Below are 23,330 nucleotides of genomic sequence, written 5' to 3' on the forward strand. Positions count from 1 at the left end.
GCAGTGGCTTATGGTTAAATTCATTATGTTGTGTTTATATTTCACGCTCAGTTTGTCTTTGGAGGCCATTAAACTTTTATATGAGATTCCCAGAAAATATTTTGAACTAGATTTTATCCATTATCTTTTTGCTCATTTAATTAAACTACAGATTAATGTAATTTTAGTCTGTCCTAGATGGCAATAAACAGCTACTTAATACAGTTATAACTAGACTTGACTGAAGCGAGGTGCCAATTCATACCGGATGGTGCCTTTTACAGTGTTGTAGGGGTGTTAAAAGTTACCACAGTGAATATGTATGCCAAGTATGAACATTGTAGCACTTACGGTCTTTGGTGAATTATGATGTAGACATGCGAAGAGAAGGACACAGATATTGGTAACCTTGGCATCATCTGGACACCCATTCACTCAAGCTATTATTACAAAATATAAATACTTGTTCTTTGTCAGTGAAAAGGGGATGAATTAGAATGAATATATACAGCTGTACGAGGTGTGAGGATAGATTTAAAATGGGAACAGAGTGGTATACAGTAGCCTCACGTTCTATTTATCTGCTGTTTGCTGTCTCCCTTCTACTTAGGTCAACCTTTTCAGATTTCAGCAGTTCACTGACTCGGCTATTTAATTTATAAAATGAAACGTAGACCAATTAGCTAGGACTTTTTTTTTTTTAATCTGAAGAAAACCTGATTTTGTAAGAGAAAAATATTTATGTATTAAAAGGGATTTTGTTGTGTTATAGGTTCAAGTTTGTGGTAATTGTTGGGTTGTTTGTGAAAACCTGAAGAATATGATTAAAAAGAAAAAGCTAAAGCCATGAAATAAGATGGATGACTTTTCTGTTATAGAATTGGCCAGGTATGAATATATATATATTGTTTGTACAATAGGTTAAGATCTTTATATTGAAAGCCTTAATTCTCCCTTGTTACTTACAACATAACAGCCTTAAGTTTCAAAAGTTGTTTAAGCATTAGAAGGATGTTTGAAGGAAATATTTTTTCCTTATTGACAATCTTCTGCCATTAATTAAAATGACTGTATCTGATGTTTATCATATTTTAGGAAAATTATAAATGAAAAAGATTTTGTAGTAATAGTTATAAGAGGTGTTATTGTTATTATAAATATCTTGACCTTCTGTAATGATATTTATGTGCCATGTTTCACATGTTTAATTTTCAATAAACTTGAAAATTATCTATAAAGTGTTTTATCTTTTATGCATAGTACAGTGTCTACAGTACGTATACTGTATAGATAAGTCATGCTACAGAGAACTACTGTAGTGTGGTGTTATAAGTGCTCTCTGGCAGTAGAACCATCACCATCAGAGGTTTATGTACAGTGTAATGGCAAGAGTTCCCTTAACTTTGGCCCCTTTGTTTCAGTGCCGGCTACTCTGTCTCCTTATGCACCGAAGGTTTAGTACAGTATAGTGTGCTGTATCCACACTGTCCCTATCGGGCATTTGTGACTGCAATTGAGCAGTGTCATACACACAAACCTTGAGGATATAAATTGTCCCTTTTGTTACTATTTTTTAATTTATGCATGATGACACATCACTAAGAGTTGCAGTCTACAAATTACTGATTCCCTTCATGTAACAAATACAAACAAGGCATTTAAAATTAAACGATTTCCCAGAGGTATTTGGATAATTAAAGAGAAGGAAAAAGTTGCAGGTAAGGAAGCTCAGTGCCAAAAAAAAACTTAGTACAGCAAGATTTTACAGAGAAAATAGGCAAACGCACCAGTGCCGGATTTAGACCTGTGGAGGCCCCCCTCGTTATAACTACCCAAGAGGGTGGGGTGGCGAGTGAAGTGAGCCTAAACACCTGGGAGTTCCGGGGGGCGCTGTAAGCCCCCCGGGAAAAATTAGGAGAATTTTGAAGCCATATGCAGTTATATTAAAAATATACGGTTCATAGGATAACCAGGTATTCATGAATTTCAAGGAGTAGCTAGCCTAATTTCTATCACGCTTCTTGCTGAACATAGTTTTACGTGATGGAATAGATATACATGAATCTTAAAGAATGAAAATAAAAATATTCCAAATGAATAAACAAATAAATAAAATATTGTAATATGTGGAGGCCCCCAGATTGTGGAGGCCCCTGGGGAGCTGCCCACTTTGCCCACTCCTGAATCCGGCCCTGAAACGCACCCTTCCCAATATGGTACTGTAGAAGGTAACCACAACAGCCAATGAAACTAATTGATTACTGTATCAAAATTATATTCTAAAATTAAAGTGTAGTCCCGGTAAACAGTCAGTATACAAAAATAATGAAACTCGGATGGTAACTTTGTATGGAATCACATGTACCACATTTTGTTTGAATTTGGCAGGTAAGAGGAAAATTAATAATCTTTATGACCGACTGCACAAAAGTTACTCAAGGAGATATTTGTGTGGTGCTTATCGAATTGAATAACAACCCATAATATATAACAAATATTGTTTGACCTTTGATCCCATAATCATTTTTAAAGGTCCCAAATGAGAAATATAAAATCGTTTCGGCATATTAGGCCAAGATATGTCTCCTAAGTTTCAAATTATTAGGTCAAAAAATAATGAACAGTGACGATTCATTATTGACTATTGCAGGAAGAGAAACAAGAAGAAAACAAGAAAACATTATCTCCCCTCCTCTCCTTGTGGGGTAGTCATAATTAGAAAATTCTGTACATTAAGAAAAAGGACGAAACAAACTGGGAGAATCACCCTCCCGTCCCTCCAGTCAGCGGGAATGTCACACCTGCATCATTCAATATTCTGCCAGCCATTATTCCCTGCCTCTTCATGCCGCAGTCATGGAAGTCTGGCGGACTCGTGACATGCAAGAATAAAACACCCTATAAAATATTCAGAAGTGGCTACTTTCGACACTTAAGGGAAAGTAACAACACAAGTAACTAAGGAGTGATGAACGCTACATTGTTTCTCTGATACAGTAAAGAGGGGGGCGTGGGAGGTCCTTGTTGTGGTTATAAACTGCTCTAGTTGTGAGGTAAGTACTTTGAATACACCAATTTCACCTCATTTCATCCACTTTATGTTATGTATTATACTGTTTGTATGGTTTAACTTTGTGGTTGTGTATGTCCGTCGTATGAAAGAACATATTCAGTGGTAGCCTCCTTAACGAGCACCAGCCCTACAACCCCCCCTATGTCGTAGTAATAGGTGTTATTAGCACTTCATCATCCTCGGTGTTCGCTGATGTCTGGACTGTTATTTACCTTAAAGAAGAGTTCGTTAGCATGCATTACGGGCATATGAAAAAGGGGTAAGGGTACTACTTAGGCGTTTAACAGCCATATGAACGTTTATCATTGCCGAATTTACGACCATCTAGTGTTAAATGGAGGTATATGTATCACTCTACCTTGATTACCCATGTTTATGCTCTTCATAATATATTTACTGTATTATCTTCTCACCAGGGGGTATATGGGAGAGACCTCCAGCGTCACCCAATCAGACTACCTGACTATGAACCACCCCACACTCATCATCACGACGACAAGGTAAACCACTGTTGACACATTGTTATATTTACCCTTCGCTTATAAGACCTGACCACTGGCCAGTAGTTCCCTGACGGTGCACTCCTTACCTCACCAACACCTCCTCATCCCCCCCCCTCATTATCCTCCCCCTCCTAAACCCCTACCCTCTACAACGCAGGTGTGAGCGTGACTCAGCAGGTAACTCAGTAATTACACAGAAACAAATGAAGGTGTATTGTTAACTTATCATAACACCTGTAGCCGCGAATTGACGTAAATTATGGATTAGCTTATTCTGTATTTATCAGGTAAATATCCCAAACTAGTATGCAAATAAGTTTAGAAATAGCAGAGGCATGATGTTGGTGTTATTTACTGATTACGGATATTAACTCTTCTCCTCCTCCCAAAATAAGTTATAAAATAGACCAACATTCACAAACGAATTGAAAATGTTTATTTACGTCATTCAGTTCCACATGGCTTCGCTCAGGTTATAGCATATTTTGTTTTTAATTTTTTGGTAATCCTCGTCCCTGTAAATGATAAAAATCCACAATTACCAAAAATATTCATCTCATTGCTCATGGAATGTATCGTTGTATCAAGTTTCACGTACTGTACCTTAGTTCAATTGTGGTATCATAATAAGATCAATTACTCTCAGGCTAGGCGTTTGTGTGTCTTTAACTCCTATAAGATAATAAAAAATTACATACATCTCTCTTGTTTAAAAAAATGTGGAGGTTAGTCGTGGTCAATGTCTTACACTAAAACTGAACAGTTAGATTCTTTTTCTCGTGCTATATGGATGTCATTTTTTCCTTTTTGATATATAAAGTATTGTATTGGTTTATTTTTACGTTTGTCTTAACTCCTTTAACATTGCTGAGTTCTGTATATTGTTATTTGCGATTCAATGTACAGGGGTAGGTGCCCAACTGTAAGATACAAACCTATTATTATTATTATTATTTAATTATTATTTTATTGGTAGTATCTTAGTAGTAGTAGTTTATGTTGCTGTCACTTACATGGCTCGATAGATTTACACGTCACCGACTTCTGTGCTCACGCGACCCCTCTATCAGCGAGAATAAAAATAGAATCTTTTTGTTCGACTGTCATTACATGCGATGAGTTGTTTGGCTTACTGGGAGAATCAGTCTGAGGATGTATCTTTTAGTATGAAATGTGTGTCTGTAAGTAAGAATTTGCATGGACGTGTGTCATTGGTGTGTTGATATGTGTTTGAGTACGATTTAGCTTGAGCGAGTATTTCTGTAGTGTGTTTATAGACAAGTATATACGAATTTGCATGTGTGAGTATTATTAGTCTGTTTATATGCGTGAGAGATTATTTTTTTGTATTTATTCGTCATTACGTAATTATCTGTCAGTCATGATATTGATGTAGCCAAAATTTCGACATCGTTTTACTCTTTGTCTTCCAGCGTACCGGTACGTCGATAAACACAAGCTTAACTCTCGCTATAGTGACTGAAAATCGATCTCAATTATGTTATAAATTTTGCACATGATTGCAGCTCAAATCTGAGTGGAAGTCATGTTGAAGTACCATTTTATAAATAGTTAAGTAGGGAGACGAAGGGGTGGGTTATTTTTTTTGTGTGTGTGTGTCGGAAATCCTGTTGAAGGTGCCACACTTGAATAGTTAATAGTGCCACAGTAAACGTTGTATGGCATCACTGGCCGTTTTATAATGCCACAATGAATATTCTACAGTGCCACGATGAACGTTCTATGGGGCTAAATTGAACGTTCTATAAGTACCACGCTGAAGGTTCAATAATGCCGCAATGAACGTTCTATTATAAAATTGTGTTCACTACTGACGGGGACGGTAGTTGGAATTTGAAGATGGACAAAGAACGGGCGTGTTTTAAGGACCTGGGGTTATGAACTTGGGGAGGAAGGGGTAAAGGACACGAGTACGAACGGTGGAACGAACGTGTTATGGTGCTCTATGTGTGTGTGTAAGCTCAGTGGACCCAGCAGCTAGCACCCACCGTCGCCGCCGCCGGCCGATAGTCCTCCCGCTCCCCGCACAACACCTGCCTCTTCCCACACTCTCCCCAGCACACACACACACACACACACTCCCTTCCACTCATACACACAACTCTCTCCAAACACACACCTATACCTAAAAACGTATACACACCTCTCCACATACATACATACATGCCAATACAAACATACACACACACACACACCCTACATATTTACCTGTACTGCATATTTACACACACACACACCCTACATATTTACCTGTACTGCATATTCCCCACATACACACATACTCCCCCTACACACATACACAATAATAAACGTCCACAGTGGATGAAAGGACACACACGACCACCACGAAGCTGGAGAGACGCCCCTGCCTCTCTCTACACTACTGAGAGAAATGAGAGAGATAGAGACATGGAGGGACGAAAGAGGATAGAAGGATTGGGTGGGGGAAGAAGGAGGATAGGAGAGAGTGAAGGAAAAGGAATAAAGGGACGTAGAGAGAGGAGGGAGAGAAGGAAGGGAGAAAGATAGAGGTGAGGAGGGAGGCATAAGGAGAAGGGAGAATAAAGAGGGGAGGAAAGCACCAGTATAGAGAGGAGGAAGAGGGAGAGGGACAGATTAAAGATGTCGGAAAAGGGGGAGAAAAGAGAATGACAAATAGAAGGGGAAGAGGAAGAGGGGGTGCAATAGTGTGAGATGATAAGAGAAAGGTAGAAATAGAGAAGAGGAGAGATAGAGGGAAGATGCGAGAGGACGAAGAGGAGGAGGAGGAGAAGGAAAGAAGTAGGAAGAAGAGAAAGGGAGATAACAGAATGTGAGGAGATGGAGACAGGGAGGAAGAGAAGAAGAGGTTAGGGGTAGATAAGATAAACAGGTAAAGAACAAGTGGAAGATAATTTAGAATGACAAGAGAAGGAAGATAAAGGAGAGGACAAAGAAAGGAGGAGAAAATAATGACATAATTGAGCGTAAAATAAGTGATAAATGGGTGGAAAATAACTGGTGATGAATAACGGATGAATAATATGAAGAATAACGGATGATGAATGACATACGGGTGATATAGTGAGAGCTAAAGCAAAACTCCAATAATATTTTACAGGTTAAAGCAAATTTCCACAAAAACCTAGACAAAATACACACACGAAGTAACAATATTTAATAATTTTCTTATCTTAATTAATATATCTTCACACTCATCTCTTAATTACTGTAAACAAATAATTAACTTGCTATACCCTATTTATATATTTATTCTTAATTTATCCGTAACGCCGAAAAAAATATATTCACCCACGGATAAATTTAGCCGTTTTGGTTAATTTATTTTATTCGGAATTTTAGATTTTATAGAAGATCACAAAATATAGGAGGTACCTTGTATTAAGAAACTCCAGTCCTTCCTCGTTTCCCAATTTCCTGCGCTTTTGGATTTAGGCGCGCGGCTGAGGTGGGTCTCACGGGTCAGCTGACGATTCCCACCGCCCACCCACGGTTGCCGATACACGCAAAATCTCTCTTATAACTCATGAATCCCTAGTTTTCCGCAATTGTTAAGAGGATATTTCCAAAAAGCTCTCTCCAGGGATATGTTTTATCCTCGTTCCAACAGTAGATCGTTTTTTTTGATGGATGGTTGAATGAATAGATGGATGGAAGCGGAATAGTACTTTTGTAAACCTTCCCCCGAGACCTTGTTCAGATGAATATTAATCGTGTGTTTATTTAAGGAGTAGAATGTTTGTGTTAGTTTGGTGTTTTCTCTCGTTATTTCTTTTTTTTTATGATCCATCCTCAACGCTGAAACATGATGACGTGTGTCTGATAAGTGTCGTCAACATAGCGGTCGTCTCTTCTGTGTTATTTTGAAGGAATATTTAGTTCTTAAGTCTGTTTTCTTATACAGTATGTTGAAGATTTCATTTCTTATTAATTTTCTTCTGTTTCCATTATTCTCCTAATTTCTCTTATCGTATTTATTCTTCGCTCTGTTATTATAAATTTTCTGTCATTTCCTTGCATTTATTTTAGGGTTAATTGCATGTTCTTTCCCTTTTATCAACATGTACAATTTTTCATTTTAGTTTCATTTTCACTCCAATTTCTCCATAACACATAGGTCTAACTACCATTTAACTTGTTATACGAACGTTATATATCTACTATAATTATATATCACATTATATACCCAGGATGTTCACAATTCTTATATATTTTTTGCCATTTCTGAGTATATTTTTTTAGTATTTAACTAGGAAAAATATTTATAATGGGTGAATGGAAATTTTGGTCGATTTCTTCTCCAAATTCAGAAATTCTACAGCTACAGTGCATTTTGGATTCATTGCTTAAGCTTTACATGTAGTGTTTATTATACATTATTTTGGTTATGTAGAGCAATATATATTTTTTTCAAGTCTATCCTGAGAATTTTGATTTTGTTTTTATTTTTTTAAGTTACGAAACCTATTGGGGATGATAATTATTTTTTCCTCGTATTCTCCATCATATTTCACAACTATTATGCACAGAGTCTATCATTCACCCTTGATGTGTATCTTATAATGAATATGTTAGAACGTAAGCTGCTTGTCTCTCTGTTTATCCATTTTTTTTCTCCGTCAGACAGCAAAAGAAAGCGGCCGATCCACATAAGTCATGTTATACAGTTTCACCAATATTTATCCATAGGCGAAGCTAGAGGAAAATATATAGGTTTAGGTGTCTATATATTTTGGTTCTCTTTTGTTTTGCTCTGACGATAAGTACAGGTTTAGGTGTCTATATATTTTGATTCTCTTTTGTTTTGCTCTTGTGATAAGTGCAGGTTTAGGTGTCTATATATTTAGATTCTATTTTGTTTTGCTCTGACGATAAGTACAGGTTTAGGTGTCTATATATTTTGATTCTCTTTTGTTTTGCTCTTGTGATAAGTGCAGGTTTAGGTGTCTATATATTTTGATTCTCTTTTGTTATACTCTAGCGATAAGTGCACCGATATGAATGAACGGATCAAGGGATTGAATTTTCGATGCGGAGTCCATTTAATCTAAGAGTATTTCAGCGGATCAGCGAGGCAACGTTAGTGGTTTTGATCCTCTATGCAAATCAGTTGTTGGTAATGCGTTTGTGCACTGGAGTTCGAGAGAGACCTATGTGTGTACCTGTGTTGTAGGTGTAGCAGAGTGAGAAAGACAAAAGTATACCTATGTTGTTGATGTAGAAATGAGAGTCACTTAGCTAAACTCAGATACGCCATTAGTCAGGTAACCACTAAACAGGGGAGGAATTTCTTACTGACTGACTGGATAAAGGTGAGATAAAAACACGTAATAAACATGATAAGTGTGTATTGCACGTGGACGACATCAGACATATATCACAGTATGTACACTACAGTACCTCCCCCTACCACCTGCTCCTCCCGTCACCTACTTCACTCTATATACCTCCTCACTGAAGTCATGTCTCACTTTCTTGATGATCTGATGTCACAACACAACACCTCAGCTGATGTGGTGATGTCATACAGGATGTCTGCTGATGTGGTGACGTCATAGTATGTCTGTTATTGCACTGACGTCTTACAATATGTCTGTTGATGCACTGACGTCATGTAACATATCAGCTGATGCACTGACGTCATACAACATGGCCACCGTGATGTTATGTACACGAGCCATTTAGTGTAGACGTGTGTGTATCAATATCACATTCATTCTCTTCTTTTGGTAGTTTAGCGCCATTTAAGGTGCCAACAGCGTCTTGAGTTCCCCTTCACTCCACAATGCTATATTTTACGAGGGCTACGCCACACGGACGTTCGCCAGGCGTCTGTTAGCAGTGGCACTCCTTTATGTCAACTAGAGACGGTCAGGTCGCAGGTCACTACAAAAGCTTAACACAGTGTTTACATTAAGTATTTTTTTTTTTACAGAACTTAAAGTTTAGTTAAGTTCGAGGCAATGTTCCTGATATTAGTACAGCTAATGATAGATATTTTAATTATGTGAAAGTTTAATGAAAGATTATCAAAATTACGGTTGTGTTCTGGTGAATTTTTTTTTATAATATTTACCACGAACAGGAAAGTCTATTTGACTCCTTAAAGTGATATCAGGAGCTCGTGACTGGTCGAGCGCTTTGATAAGTCAACCAATAATCGTTAATCTCAAGTGTAAACAAATAAAATCATTAAGTCATAATTGGATAAAACTTATTACCAAGAGCCAAATTTTACCCAATTAGAAAAGAATTTGTATATCAGGATTAGCATTTTTCTTTTTACAACAACAGAGGTGACCACAAATAAACTATATTTTTTTTTTACCATAGTTTCAAAATACAGTAGAGTACAGTTGAACCGCCAGTAGCATTAATCTTTGGTAGAATAAGCGTATATTATTTGTCTTTTGGTTTGACCGGTATGGCTTTTTCCTGCGCGCACCGCCCAGTGACGCGCAGTAGGCTGAATCTAAAATCTTTTGACAATCCAATTCTCTTACGGTAGATTCCATATATAGAAGAAATAAAGTGAAAAAACATACACGTAATTTTTTCTAGTGTATGAAGAGGGAAACATACATTATTTTTCTAATGTTCGAACAGGAAGCGTTAATATGTTCCTTCTTCCAGTCAATATTGCAATTAAAAATATATTGTAAATTGAAAAGGTTAGTTTGAAGAGGTGCATTTGATTATCACTTGAACATTTAAACGTTTGTTGTAGTTTTTCTTCTTTAGATAGTGGTATTATCGAATGTGATCTAGATTCATAAAGATACGGAAGTGTTTTTTTCTCTTCTCCTTTACTGTGGGTTAGAAATATCTCATCCACTTGTTCATAAGAGTTCAATGGTTATTCACGTGTGAGTTGAGTGGATGTGCATGTTTTTTTTTTTTTACGTTTGATGCTCATATGAGTTCACCAGCCATTCACACATACGTTCACGTTTGTTCATTAGTTATTGATATTATTTCACGTGTTTACAGATGTTTGGAACTTTTCGTAACGTGTTCATGAGCTGTTCATATAATTCCATTGGTTTTCATACGTGTTCTTGAACTTTTTTTTATGTTTTCAAAGGTGATAAAGTTTTTTCGTTATATGTTCACATTTGTGTTTATTGTTTGTTCATATGTGTTCAATATTAGTTTACTTCACTTGAACATATATGCTCAGGTTGTTCACACGTGTTGTCTGACCACTGACTCGTATTCACCGACTGTTCACCCGTATTGACTCGATGTTCACACATGTTCAGCGTGTGTTCACCAGGTGTTCATGAGTATATATGTGTGTGCCTACAAGTGTTCACATACGTTCACTGGCTATCCACACGTCATCACATATAGTTCACTAGATGTTCAATGGATGTTAACCCGTGTTCACTGTAACATCTGTTGTTCGACGACCCAGGTGTTCATCTGGTGTTCAGCGGCTGTTCACACGTGTTCATCGACTGGTCACACACGTTCAACAGATGTTCACAGGTATTCAGCAACTGTTCAAAGGTGCTCAGTAGGTGTTCACAGGTATACAGCGACTGTTCAACAGGTGTTCACTGGCGCTTCTGTTGTTCAGGCACCCAGGTCTTGGCGGTAACTTTCCCGTTAATGACGTTAGGGCGAACATACGACCAGGTGAGAGAGTGGGGTACACTGTCCACGCTCACTGGGAGAGGGAGTGAGAGGGAGAGTTAGTGAGAGGGAGGGAGAGGGAGGGAGAGGTAGAGTTAGTGAGAGGGAGAGTTAGTAAGAGGGAGAGTTAGTGAGAGGGAGGGAGAGGGAGGGAGAAGTAGAGTTAGTAAGAGGGAGTGAGAGGGAGAGTTAGTGAGAGGGAGGGAGAGGGAGAATAGGAAGTAAAAAGGAGAGTTAGGGAGAGGGATAGTGACAGAGAGGGAGAGAGTTAGTGGGAGGGGAGAATATGGAAGGGAGAGTTGGAGGGAAAGTTATTGGAAGGGAGAAACGGGAGGGAGAGTTAGTGGAAGGGAAAATCTTTGATGTATCTGATAATATAACCTAAAAAAATAACAGATAACTAAGATAATTTTACTAAGACAGAAATATTACGAATCAAGGAGCTACTTATGACCATTAGGAACACTTGTATTAAACCAAACTCATTCCTATTGGTTGAATTTAACTGATAAATAGTCATAGTGTTATTAAAGAAACATTCATATGATCACTGTAGGTAAGGTCTATTATACTGAGAATTTAAAGATGATTTGACTCTAAGAGCTTAAAGATCTTTCCCTTCTTCTCTCCCTAGACAAAGACTCCTTATTGACAATCACTATTCCATATTAAGACTAGTTCTAAGACTTCATTGAGGTGCCTCTCTCCCTCGTCCCATATCAAGACCCATTCCTCTACTCTTTTTTTTCATCTCTTATCTGGACGTCTAAAAAAATAAGTTATCTCCCCTGATAAAGATTCATTATTTTAAGATATAAATCATAAAGTAAGGAAAAGCTCTTAAAGACTTCTCCTCTTTCCCTCCTCCTCTCTCTCACAGTCTTTACTCCCCCTTCCCTACCTTCCTCTTCATCCTCCTCAAACCTCCCTCTCCCCTTCACCGCAATAGAGATCTGCTTGAAGACTCACTCCTGGAGCTCCTAACGATGACCTTCCTGTTGGTATCGTTGTGGTTAGGTGGGTGGAGGTGAGGGTCCGGGGCGCGGTCACTCGCCACCAACTCTGCCAGGAAGCTGATATAGCCGATGGCCAGACGTAGTGTGTCTACCTGTGAGGGGGAGGAAGGAAAGTACACCTGAGTATGTAGGGGGAACTTATTTGATTACTTAAAGGTGAAGGAGAATCACATTTGAGTACTGAGGAAGGAAGAGGGAGAATCATCCATCCCTTACAAGTGGAGGATGGGAAGGGGGGGGGGGGTGCGAAGGGAGAGGGTCACCGATATTTTGTTACTGGGAGGGAGGGAGGGAAGGAAGGGTCAATATCAAGATGTTTTTCATTCTATTACACTGTCAAGATGTTGCAGCTTGGACACACACCTTGGAGAGCCGCTTCTCATACGGCAGTGTTGGGATGTGGGCACGTAGGCCTTCGAATGCGTCGTTGATACTCTGCATACGTTTCCTCTCGCGCATGTTAGCCGCCTGACGCTGTTGCATCTGGGCCATTAAACACCGCCGCTTCTTCTTCCTGCGCAGCACCTGGAGGGGAGGGGAGGGGGGGTACGGGGGGAAGTTACGAATCTCAGATAACGAAGAGAGAAAACCACATAACCCGGCACTGTCTCAATTCCTTATCAACAAACCCCAAACCGATAAAATGTCTATAAAAGGCTTCATACATCATCTAGAAACTTGAATCTGCGTGTAACATAGATTAGATTTCGTAAATAAAGACAATAAAAGTATACAAGGATGCAGATGGATTAAGGGAAGGAGGAATATTCAAGATGAGGTAAACAGAAGTACCTGTATCCCCTATAAACAAAAACTAGCCACTGCCATAGAGCAAATAATCTGGCCCACAAACTCCACTAAACAAGAAGAACTGGAATAAAAAGGAAAAAACTCTTGACTTGGTATAGAAGAGCCGGGGAGTTGGAAGGTAGGAGGAAACTACAAAACACTAATTAACAGACAGACTAACGACAACAGAGAGCCAAAGATAAGCAGCAGGATGGTGGTACAGACAGCCCTATAGACAGCCAGCAATAAACAGGATGGACTGACAGGTCTTATTTAGATCCTCACCGTATTTTCTTGGTCGTTGTGTGAAGGCGACGATCCACCGCTGTCAGGTTCGAACATCAGGTACTTGAAGCAGAAAGAGAGAGAGTCATATACCGCCACATACAAACTCAGTGTAAATAGTCTCAGTATTATCTACAGTATAAGTGTAGTCAGTATACATACGAGTAAATCTCTCCTTTTTTTTTTTTAGCCGTTCAGTGTAAGATTCTACTCATAATACTAGCCTAATCTTACAGACTCGGGATACATTCTTAGTATACATAGTTATGCTAATCTCAGTATATACAGCCACATATATACATAATACTGTTCTCTCAGACTTATTGTAAACAAACCCTGAATTTACATTATCCTCCCAGATAGTGTAAAAACATTCCCTGTGTAAATAGTACCACTTACACTTACCTATTCTATGTCTGTGTTCTTTCCTTCCCTCCTCTACCACCCACACCCCTAACCTACACGACGCCTGACCCCTGCTGCCTCTCTAGTTGATGATGACCACAACCATTGATTACGCAGGCAGGTGTTGATGATAAAACGTCGATTCGTGTCATCAATTATACCCCCCCCCCTCCTCCCCCATTCAGAGAAGGTGTGACGTGAGGTGGTTCTTGGTGTCACAATCAATACAAATATCACCCAAAATACGAGTCAGGTGGTGGTGATGATGGTGGTGATAGTGGTGGTGGTGGTGATAACTGGTACTGTATCACCTCCAGGAACCTCAATAAGTGATAATCCTTACCACTCACCACTCATCCCACTCATCCCACTCACCCCCTCACTCACCGTGTTTTCCTGGTCGAGGTGTGCTGGAGAGGAACCACCGCTGCCTGGCTCAAACACCACTCCTGCCTGGAACTCACTGAAGGCAGCTGACTCGAAGAACTGCCTATTGAGAGCCTCCATGTCGAACCCATCCATACTGTACATCTTGCCGGCCTCTCTCTCTCTCTTTCTCTATCTCTATCTCTCTTTCTCTCTCTCTTTGTCTCTTTCTCTAACACGTTATTCTCTTTTTTTCAATCGATTTTAGTTTTTCTTTCACTTCTTTGTTTTCATTATTATTGTTTATGTTTTCTTTTGTTGGTTTACTCTCCAGCGTCTATTGTTTACATCACAGAAACCTTTTTTTGTTTACACTATTCGCTTCTGGTCAATTTTTTTTTCAATGTTCTTTATCGTATCACAGTTTTTTCAATAGTTTTTTCACTTTATAAATATCACAAATTTCTAATGTGGTGTTTAATTTTTCTTTTTATATTGACGTAAAGTTTTGTATAAATAAACTATGTACTAATTTTCCTTTTAGTTGATTCACTGTTATTATTATTATTATTATTATTATTATTATTATTATTCACACAGTAGTTTAATTATTTTAGTGTATTATGTAAGAAAGATCGTATAGTCTGGCTACACTTATCGACCAAATGCTCTTTTCAACGTTTTAAATGACTATTCGTCTGCTCCACTACACCGCTCGTATCCACAGTCGTCAAAGTCAATCAATCCACATATATTATCTTTCTTGAATCTTATTAAACTACAAGTCCCACCATATTGCTATTTTACATAATCTGGAAAAAAGTTTAATATTCCTTTTGGGTTTTTGTTAGTAGCACATTACAAAGTACTAATTTATGGTGTTGATCTTCTTGTTCCTTGAGGTGCGACCAGATGCTGCGGTGGTGATATGAAGGGAGATGTTTCTATGGTGAATCATCCTCGTAAAGGCAGACAATAACACAAGGGGAAATTATCACACCTGGTCAGTAGGAGGAAAAAATGTATATTATGGATGAGATATTACCCTTGTGTTATTTGCCCTGTAATTAAAAGAGATAAGATGTTATTGATAGGTAGGTATACAATAGCGTCTGTTAGATAATATATGACATATTGAAGGTTATTAAGAAACATCAGGTGATCACGGTGCTAATAGCCATCACCTGGTTGTTACAATGTTAAAAACCATCACCTAACTTGACCTTACCTAACCTAACCTAATGCAACCCACCCTAACCCAAGCTGACCTAACTTAAGCTGTTCTTCCTACCGCTAATACTGTTTTTAATTTTAGCTGAATTAATTGTAAGTAAACCATTTAGCTGCAGCGATTCCATTACTAAACTGCGGTACAGCTAAATCATGTACGTAAAGCCGAAATTCCTTAAGTAACTACGGCATTTCTTCACTTATTGGACCTTTAGCAGTCGAATAGTTCTTGTCTCCATTTAGCTTCTCTGTTTATTACTTTAGCTTTCATGTTATAAACAGTATTCTGGTAGTTTTAGCTGAAGGAGGGGGGGAGAGGGATCTTTTTTCACACCTGTTTGTTGTTGTAATTCCAATTAGATTTACCTGGGACGTTCTTGATAGCTTCGGTACAGGTACTAATTACTGCCCTGATCACCTGTAAGAATGGGACAATGACAGTATTAGTGATATGGAAAATTCCGTATGTGTGTGTGTGTGTGTACTACTCTATACATTATACCTGTAGTTACCTCAGGAGTATACTAATGAGTTCAGACAGGTAAAGTGACACCTGCCTACACTCCCATACACACACACTTACTTACTTAACACGAAGAAAAGCTGTACATGTGTTATTGCCTCTTTATAAGTACAAGTAGAAGCCTCATTGATAAGGTCTTATAAGTACATTGAAGTACATAGAGTATTATATAAAGTATGATTTTGTACAGTTTAACCTAAGCAACCAAATGAAGCATATTTAACCCATTCAAACTAACCAAATAACCTAACCTAACCTAACCTAATCAATGAGGTAAGTAATAATCTATCCAAAATAACCTAACATAACCTTGATTAAATTGCTTCACTGTTTATCATTGTTATATTATGTATACCTGCACGGTCTATGTATACATGCTTAGTCTACATACATATGCCTGTCTAACTGTAAATCCGTATGACAATTTTACTGAATTATTATTATTATTATTATTATTATTATTATTATTATTATTATTATTAATATTATTATTATTTTTACTATTATTATTATTATTATTATTATTATTATTATTATTATTATTATTTTTACTATTATTATTATTATTATTATTATTATTATTATTATTATTATTATTATTATTTTTACTATTATTGTTGTTGTTGTTGTTGTTGTTGTTGTTGTTGTTGTTGTTGTTATATTAAGGAGAAAGTGATGTGTTTTTATTTATTTTTTACGAGTTAAATTCTTGAATAAACTTCCCATAATATGTCCTTTAGTCTTAAAAAACATAAATAAAATTGAAATAAACTCTTGTGTGATAAGTTGTTGTGTATAGTAATAATATAGTATAGTTAGTGATATATTGAGGTATATGTCAAGTAATAGTAGTAGTATTGAGTATATCAAGCCTTACCTTAGTTGCTGTGGAAGGTTACCAGCTGCTGTGGTTGTGTGTCTTAGCTCCGATACTGTTTAAAGATGGGTCCCACAGCAGCTAACTCCCTCTTATAGCTTGAAGGTGTTGGTCTCTCCAGCAGCTAATTCCCTCTTAGCTGGAAGGTGTTGGTCTCTAGCAGCTAACTCCCTCTTAGCTTGAAGATGTTGGTCTCTCCAGCAGCTAACTCCCTCTTAGCTTGAAGGTGTTGGTCTCTAGCAGCTAACTCCCTCTTAGCTTGAAGATGTTGGTCTCTCCAGCAGCTAACTCCCTCTTAGCTTGAAGGTGTTGGTTTCTAGCAGCTAACTCCCTCTTAGCTTGAAGATGTTGGTCTCTCCAGCAGCTAACTCCCTCTTAGCTTGATGTTGTTGGTCTCTCCTGCAGTTATCTCGCTCTCAGCTTAAAAATGGTCTCCTTTCTCCAACAGCAGCCGCAGCAGTGTTCATAAGTTGACGAGTTTTTTTCTTCTCAACTTGTTACTCTGTCATAATAACATGTACTCATTTGTGTTACATTCTTAGTACATCAACCTTTCCCTGTGTACATCTACTCTACCGTCTTGTTAGTACACACACTCTCTGGTGACAGCTTCGAGTACCTTTTTTTTTTTAACCCTACAGTAAGTCCTGATATATCTGTCCAACACTGATTATAAATAAACACCTAGAATTGATCCTCACCTCCACAAACACACACACACACACACACACACATGTAATGATTTCTAGAATTTGTCGTCACACCTACATGCATAAGTGTCTATTTAAGTGCATGCTTACATCAATTGAGTTCCCGACACACTCAATCTTTTTTTTTTTTCTAAACTTATGGATGTTTCAGCAAATACCTTTACGTAGGGTTTTTTTTTTTTTCCAGGACACATTTGTTGACGGGTGTGTCTGCGGCTACACCACGATAGGTATAGTAAACAGAACCTTGTAGTAACTTGACACTGAATCAGAACAAAATGGTAGATAGTTCAACACCATCACACCAAACACCAAGAAAGGAAATCTCACACGACAAATAGTAGTGGATCATGCAAATCAAGGAGCTTGGTAGTGTGTTGTGTGCTCTCAGATAAGCATCGTAGGGACTGCTTACATGATGAACCTACAAACGTCGATGACAAGACACTGGTGGCCATTGGATAACATTCTTAGTCGTATCGCTTCACTGTTTGCCGCGGGAGATAGAAATTTCTCCCCATTTCCCAAGATGTCAGAGTAAACAGTGGCACTACCGGAAATTATTAATTAGAGTAATGTGGTATATAACCTGCTGCCGCACACAGGTCAGAGGTTGCAAACATGTGAAGACACAGTAATTAGCCGCCACGTACAGAACAAGGAGCCTTACCGCGCAACTCACCCCGTCCACCAATCAGCGAGTCGCCCGGAAAAGCGTTAGCCAATCACGTGAAGGCTTGACGACTGGAGGCGGGTGCTTTAAGAAGATACGTCGAGGTTATTATTGATCTTCGTCGTCGAAACTGCTGTCAAGACTTTTCGTTACCTTATTGACATTAATACCACTAACTATCAACTACAATATCTGGGAGAGAAAAGAAATAAGTGTGAAAATACTGATAAAAATGGCCGCGAGGAGTTAGTTATTGATCCATCGTCTCCTGGAGTAAAGCAAGAGATTCCTGGCAGGTGAGGTCGAAGCCGAAGTCATTAGGGAAAGGAACGAAGACTCCATGACAGGTGGGCGGGTTCTCATCGTCACTACCGAACCTCCTCGTCGATAAGCTCAATATACTATGTATTTTGACGAATTATGTACCTAAACTTTACATCTTCATAAAAAAAACACAATTTATACCTGAAATGGGGAGGGGAAGGGGAATCAGTGCACGGCGGAGGGATCTATGTATTAAGATGTGTTAGTGAATTTGTATGTGACGTGTGTTTGGTCAAAGATGGTCAAAATAGAGTAGAGAGTCGGGTTCACTTCGCGTTGGTGGCCGGACACACACACACACACACACACACACACACACACACACACCAGCCATGATATCTCACAAATTAAATCATGTTTATTATTATCAAAAAATCTTAAGTTCGTCACAAGAGCCATTACTCCAAGTACAGATTCAGGTAAACACAGGTGAATTAATTAACACATGGTGATATTATAATGACTTCGTATGGGAATAAAAGGGCGATATTTTCCTCTTACATATTATTATCTACATATTTTAACATCATAGTATAACATTTTATTTGACATATTTGGTCCAGTATGGCAAACATCTCAGTAACGACAGGAAGTACCTCACACATCTCAGTAACGACAGGAAGTACCACACACATCTCAGTGACGACAGGAAGTACCACACACATCTCAGTGACGACAGGAAGTACCACACACATCTCAGTGACGACAGGAAGTACCACACACATCTCAGTGACGACAGGAAGCACCTCACACATCTCGGTAACGACAGGAAGTACCTCACACATCTCAGTAACGACAGGAAGTACCACACACATCTCAGTAACGACAGGAAGTACCACACACATCTCAGTAACGACAGGAAGTACACACATCTCAGTAACGACAGGAAGTACCTCCACACATCTCAGTAACGACAGGAAGTACCACACATCTCAGTAACGACAGGAAGTACCTCACACATCTCAGTAACGACAGGAAGTACCACACATCAGTAACGACGGATCTCAGTAACGACAGGAAGTACCTCACACATCTCAGTAACGACAGGAAGTACCACACACTCCAGTAACGACAGAAATACACACATCTCAGTACGACAGGAAGTACCACACACATCTCAGTAACGACAGGAAGTACCTCACACATCTCAGTAACGACAGGAAGTACCACACACATCTCAGTAACGACAGGAAATACCACACACATCTCAGTAACGACAGGAAGTACCTCACACATCTCAGTGACGACAGGAAGTACCTCACACATCTCAGTAACGACAGGAAGTACCTCACACATCTCAGTAACGACAGGAAGTACCACACACATCTCAGTAACGACAGGAAGTACCACACACATCTCAGTAACGACAGGAAGTACCTCACACATCTCAGTAACGACAGGAAGTACCTCAGACATCTCAGTAACGACAGGAAGTACCTCACACATCTCAGTAACGACAGGAAGTACCACACACATCTCAGTGACGACAGGAAGTACCTCACACATCTCAGTAACGACAGAAAGTACCTCACACATCTCAGTAACGACAGGAAGTAACTCGCACATCTCCTAGTCTTTAGCTTTTCTCGTGTTATCAGGACGGTACTCTGATTGGTTGATTGGTTGGTTGATTGACTGACTGACTGACTGGTTGATTGAGTAGCTGACTGACTGACTGATTGACTGACTGATTGATTGATTGATTGATTGATACACAGCCTGGCGAGATCTTAACCTGTTGTGATCTGATACAAAAACAAAAATTAAGACGAGAGGAGTATTTCATAGGTCAGGTTAGGTTAGGTTAGGTTAGGTTAGGTTAGGTTAGGTTAGGTTAGGTTAGGTTCTGAAGGCCTTCCTGTCCTTTAGAACTGTTAAACAAAGGCTCTGTTTATACCATGATGTTGAATATGTTAAAAATCCTGTGGGTGTTATAATTATTAACTGATACCACTATTAAAATTGGTTTTACAATTATTTTTGCTATTATTATTGTCATTATTATTATTATTAGTAGTAGTATTTTATTATTATTATTATTATGGCCTATTTTTCCATCAGGTCAACACACCACGGGCGGACAACCAGATTACTATCATGTTGGTGAAGAGGTCAGCCCAGTGACGGAGCCTGTGTCATGACCGTCAGTAGATCTGGGACTGAGAGAGAGGTGGGTGCTGGTGTGGATGTTGGGGTAGCGTGTGGATGTTGGTGTGGATATGAGGAGTTAATGTGGGGTGTTGGTGTAGATGTAGGTGACCAATACCAGGAATTATAACACTGTATTGTACCGAGTGTCTGTCTATGCGTTGATATTGTAAAGAATTCACACTTGGTATAGACAGTATGGGGTGGGGTGAGGGCTAGACAGGGTGAGGTGGGGCTAGACAGGGGTGAGGTGGGACTGGACGGGGTGGGGTGGGACTGGACAGGTGTAGGGTGGGGCTGGACAGGGGTGGTGGGGCTGAGACAGGGTGGGGTGTGGGACTGGAGCAGGGTGGGGTGGGACCTGGACAGGGGGTGGGGTGGGGCTGGACGGGTGGGGTGGGGGCTGGACAGGGGTGGGGTGAGGCTAGACGGGGTGAGGTGGGACTGGACGGGGTGAGGTGGGGCTGAGACAGGGTGGGGTGGGGTGGGGAAAGGAGACGTGAACCTCCCTACATCCCCCACCTTCCCCTCCTCCTCATGCTCCCTTCTTCCTCCCCATCACTCCCCACCTCCTCTTCTCCCCTTCCTCCTCACCTATCACTGTGCCTCCTCCCCTCCCCATCACTCCCTACTACCTCTCCAACCTCCACAACCTCCCCAACCTCGTCCCCCCCACCTTCCTCACGGTGGGGTTCAGGTGTCATGTGTCGTAACTCCCAGGCTTGGACAGAGTTGCCAGCGGAGCGATACAACCTCATCATTTTAGACACCTTTTGGGGTACCTCTTAAAAAAAAGAAAATAAGAATCATCATCATCATCATCATCATCATCATCATCATCATCATCATCATCATCTATCATTATTTCCAATATATAAACAAAGATAACAAAGGAAATTTAAGATAGTTGTCATGTAATTCCTTGAGGTTTAGTTTTATATGAGTTATCCCTTTCGTCTTCATTTTCTATGGTGTGTAAGCGAGCCAGAGACTATAATTATTTCCTTTACAAAAATCAAAATATATGGATACACAGGATAATCCCTCACCCTTAAATGACATCCACCAGTCAGGTAAAAAAAAAAAGCTCTTAATAGCAATGAATAGCTCTTAATAGCACCGATTATATAGAGATAGGGCGTTGGTTATTAATAGAAGAATTTACTGTTAATTATTATTACCTGGATACGTTGATGGGACGCTATGGGGAGGTGTGTGTGTGTGTGTCTTAACTGAGTCATTCGTTCGTTCGTTTGTTTTTCAAGTTTAAGAGCGTGTTTTTGATAAGGTTGTATAGATGTCGTTGATGTATATGATAATAACGAAACACACACGCACACACACACACACACACACACACAAACACAAGCACACACACACACACACTTCACTCTTAACTGAAACCGAGTAAGACAAAATTTCACTCTCATTGAAAAGCTTAGAGACATGACGCTGCCCGCAATTGTCACTATCAGTCTTTGAAGAGTGACCGAAGACCACTTATCGGTCCAGGGCGGCAGTGGGGAGGGTAGGGGTAGTGAGTGGCAGGGGGCAGTGGGGAGGTGATGGGGAGTGATGGAAGGGGGTGGAGTGGTGGGGGCATGGTGAACTTCTCTCCTGTAGATCTGGGACGTGTCAGCGCTTTGTTGAGGCCTTTACCCCACTAAGCTCCCTGGCTCCTGTGTGGAGGATGGGGTGGTGTTGGGAGGAGAGAGTGAAGAAAATAGGAGATTAGTTAGAGTGAGAGGAGATTAGTGAGTGAGAGGAGATAGATGAGTGGGAATGAGGATGGGGAGGGACGAGAGGGTGGATATCTGTTTTTATAAGTTTTGTTGTTTGGGGGAGGGTGTGGAAGGAGGTGGAAGTTCCTGTTTAACGGTGGAGGAGGATCTTGTTTTAAACCTGTTAACGGGGGAGGGAGAGGAATTTTTCATAGCTTCTGTTAACAGGGGGAGGAGGTCTTTCATAGCCCCAGTTAACGGAGGAGGAGGGTCTTTCATAGCTCCTGTTAACGGAGGAGGAGGGTCTTTCATAGCTCCTGTTAACGGAGGAGGAGGTCTTTCATAGCTCCTGTTAACGGAGGAGAGGTCTTTCATAGCTCCTGTTAACGGAGGAGGGAGGTATTTCATAGCTCCTGTTAGGGGAACAGGGTTTTTCTGAAGTTTATTTGTTGATTGCAACTTTCAGGTGCCGTTAGGAAGAAAGCCTAACACTGTACATAACACCAGTACCAATCACCACAACACCACCACAACACCACAACACTACCACCACTACCACAACACCACAACACCATCACCATCACCCCTACCACCACAACACTACCACCACTACCACAACACCACCACAACCACCACAACACTACCACCACTACCACAACACCACCACAACACCACCACAACACCATCACCTACCACCACACCACCACCACTACCACAACACCACCACAACCACCACAACACCATCACATCACCCCTACCACCACAACACCACCACCACCACCACAACACCACCACTACTTCCACCACCACCACAACACCATCACCACCACAACACCACACACACCACCACCACTACTTCCACCACCACCACAACACCATCACCACCACAACACTATCACCACCACAAACACCATCACCACCACAACACTATCACCACCACAACACCACAATCACCACCACAACACCACCACAACACCATCACCACCACAACACCACCACCACCTCCCCCCCAACCCCCAGCAGCACGCCAATAAACAAGCTGATAACTA

General features: G+C 39.9%; 1 protein-coding gene across 4 annotated transcripts; it reads right to left on the reverse strand.

The window, feature by feature from the left end:
• Positions 1-8,907: 8,907 nt before the first annotated feature.
• LOC121858249 (pancreas transcription factor 1 subunit alpha-like) lies at positions 8,908-18,086 on the reverse strand. Of its 4 annotated transcripts, none has more exons than XM_042354549.1 (6): positions 18,005-18,086; positions 14,097-15,136; positions 13,305-13,367; positions 12,594-12,755; positions 12,184-12,322; positions 8,908-11,248 (listed from the first exon to the last, which is right to left on the reverse strand). In XM_042354549.1, the coding sequence occupies exons 2-6, from the start codon at positions 14,238-14,240 to the stop codon at positions 11,136-11,138; spliced, it is 621 nt and encodes a 206-aa protein (XP_042210483.1). In that variant the 5' UTR covers positions 14,241-15,136; positions 18,005-18,086; the 3' UTR covers positions 8,908-11,135. The 4 variants fall into 4 exon arrangements, with proteins under 4 accessions (XP_042210483.1, XP_042210482.1, XP_042210481.1 ...); XM_042354548.1 differs by having other exon boundaries at positions 17,831-18,059; XM_042354547.1 differs by having other exon boundaries at positions 17,746-18,059.
• Positions 18,087-23,330: the final 5,244 nt, after the last annotated feature.

Source organism: Homarus americanus, unplaced genomic scaffold (assembly GCF_018991925.1).
Source record: "Homarus americanus isolate GMGI-L3 unplaced genomic scaffold, GMGI_Hamer_2.0 scaffold57980, whole genome shotgun sequence".
NCBI lineage: Eukaryota > Metazoa > Arthropoda > Malacostraca > Decapoda > Nephropidae > Homarus > Homarus americanus.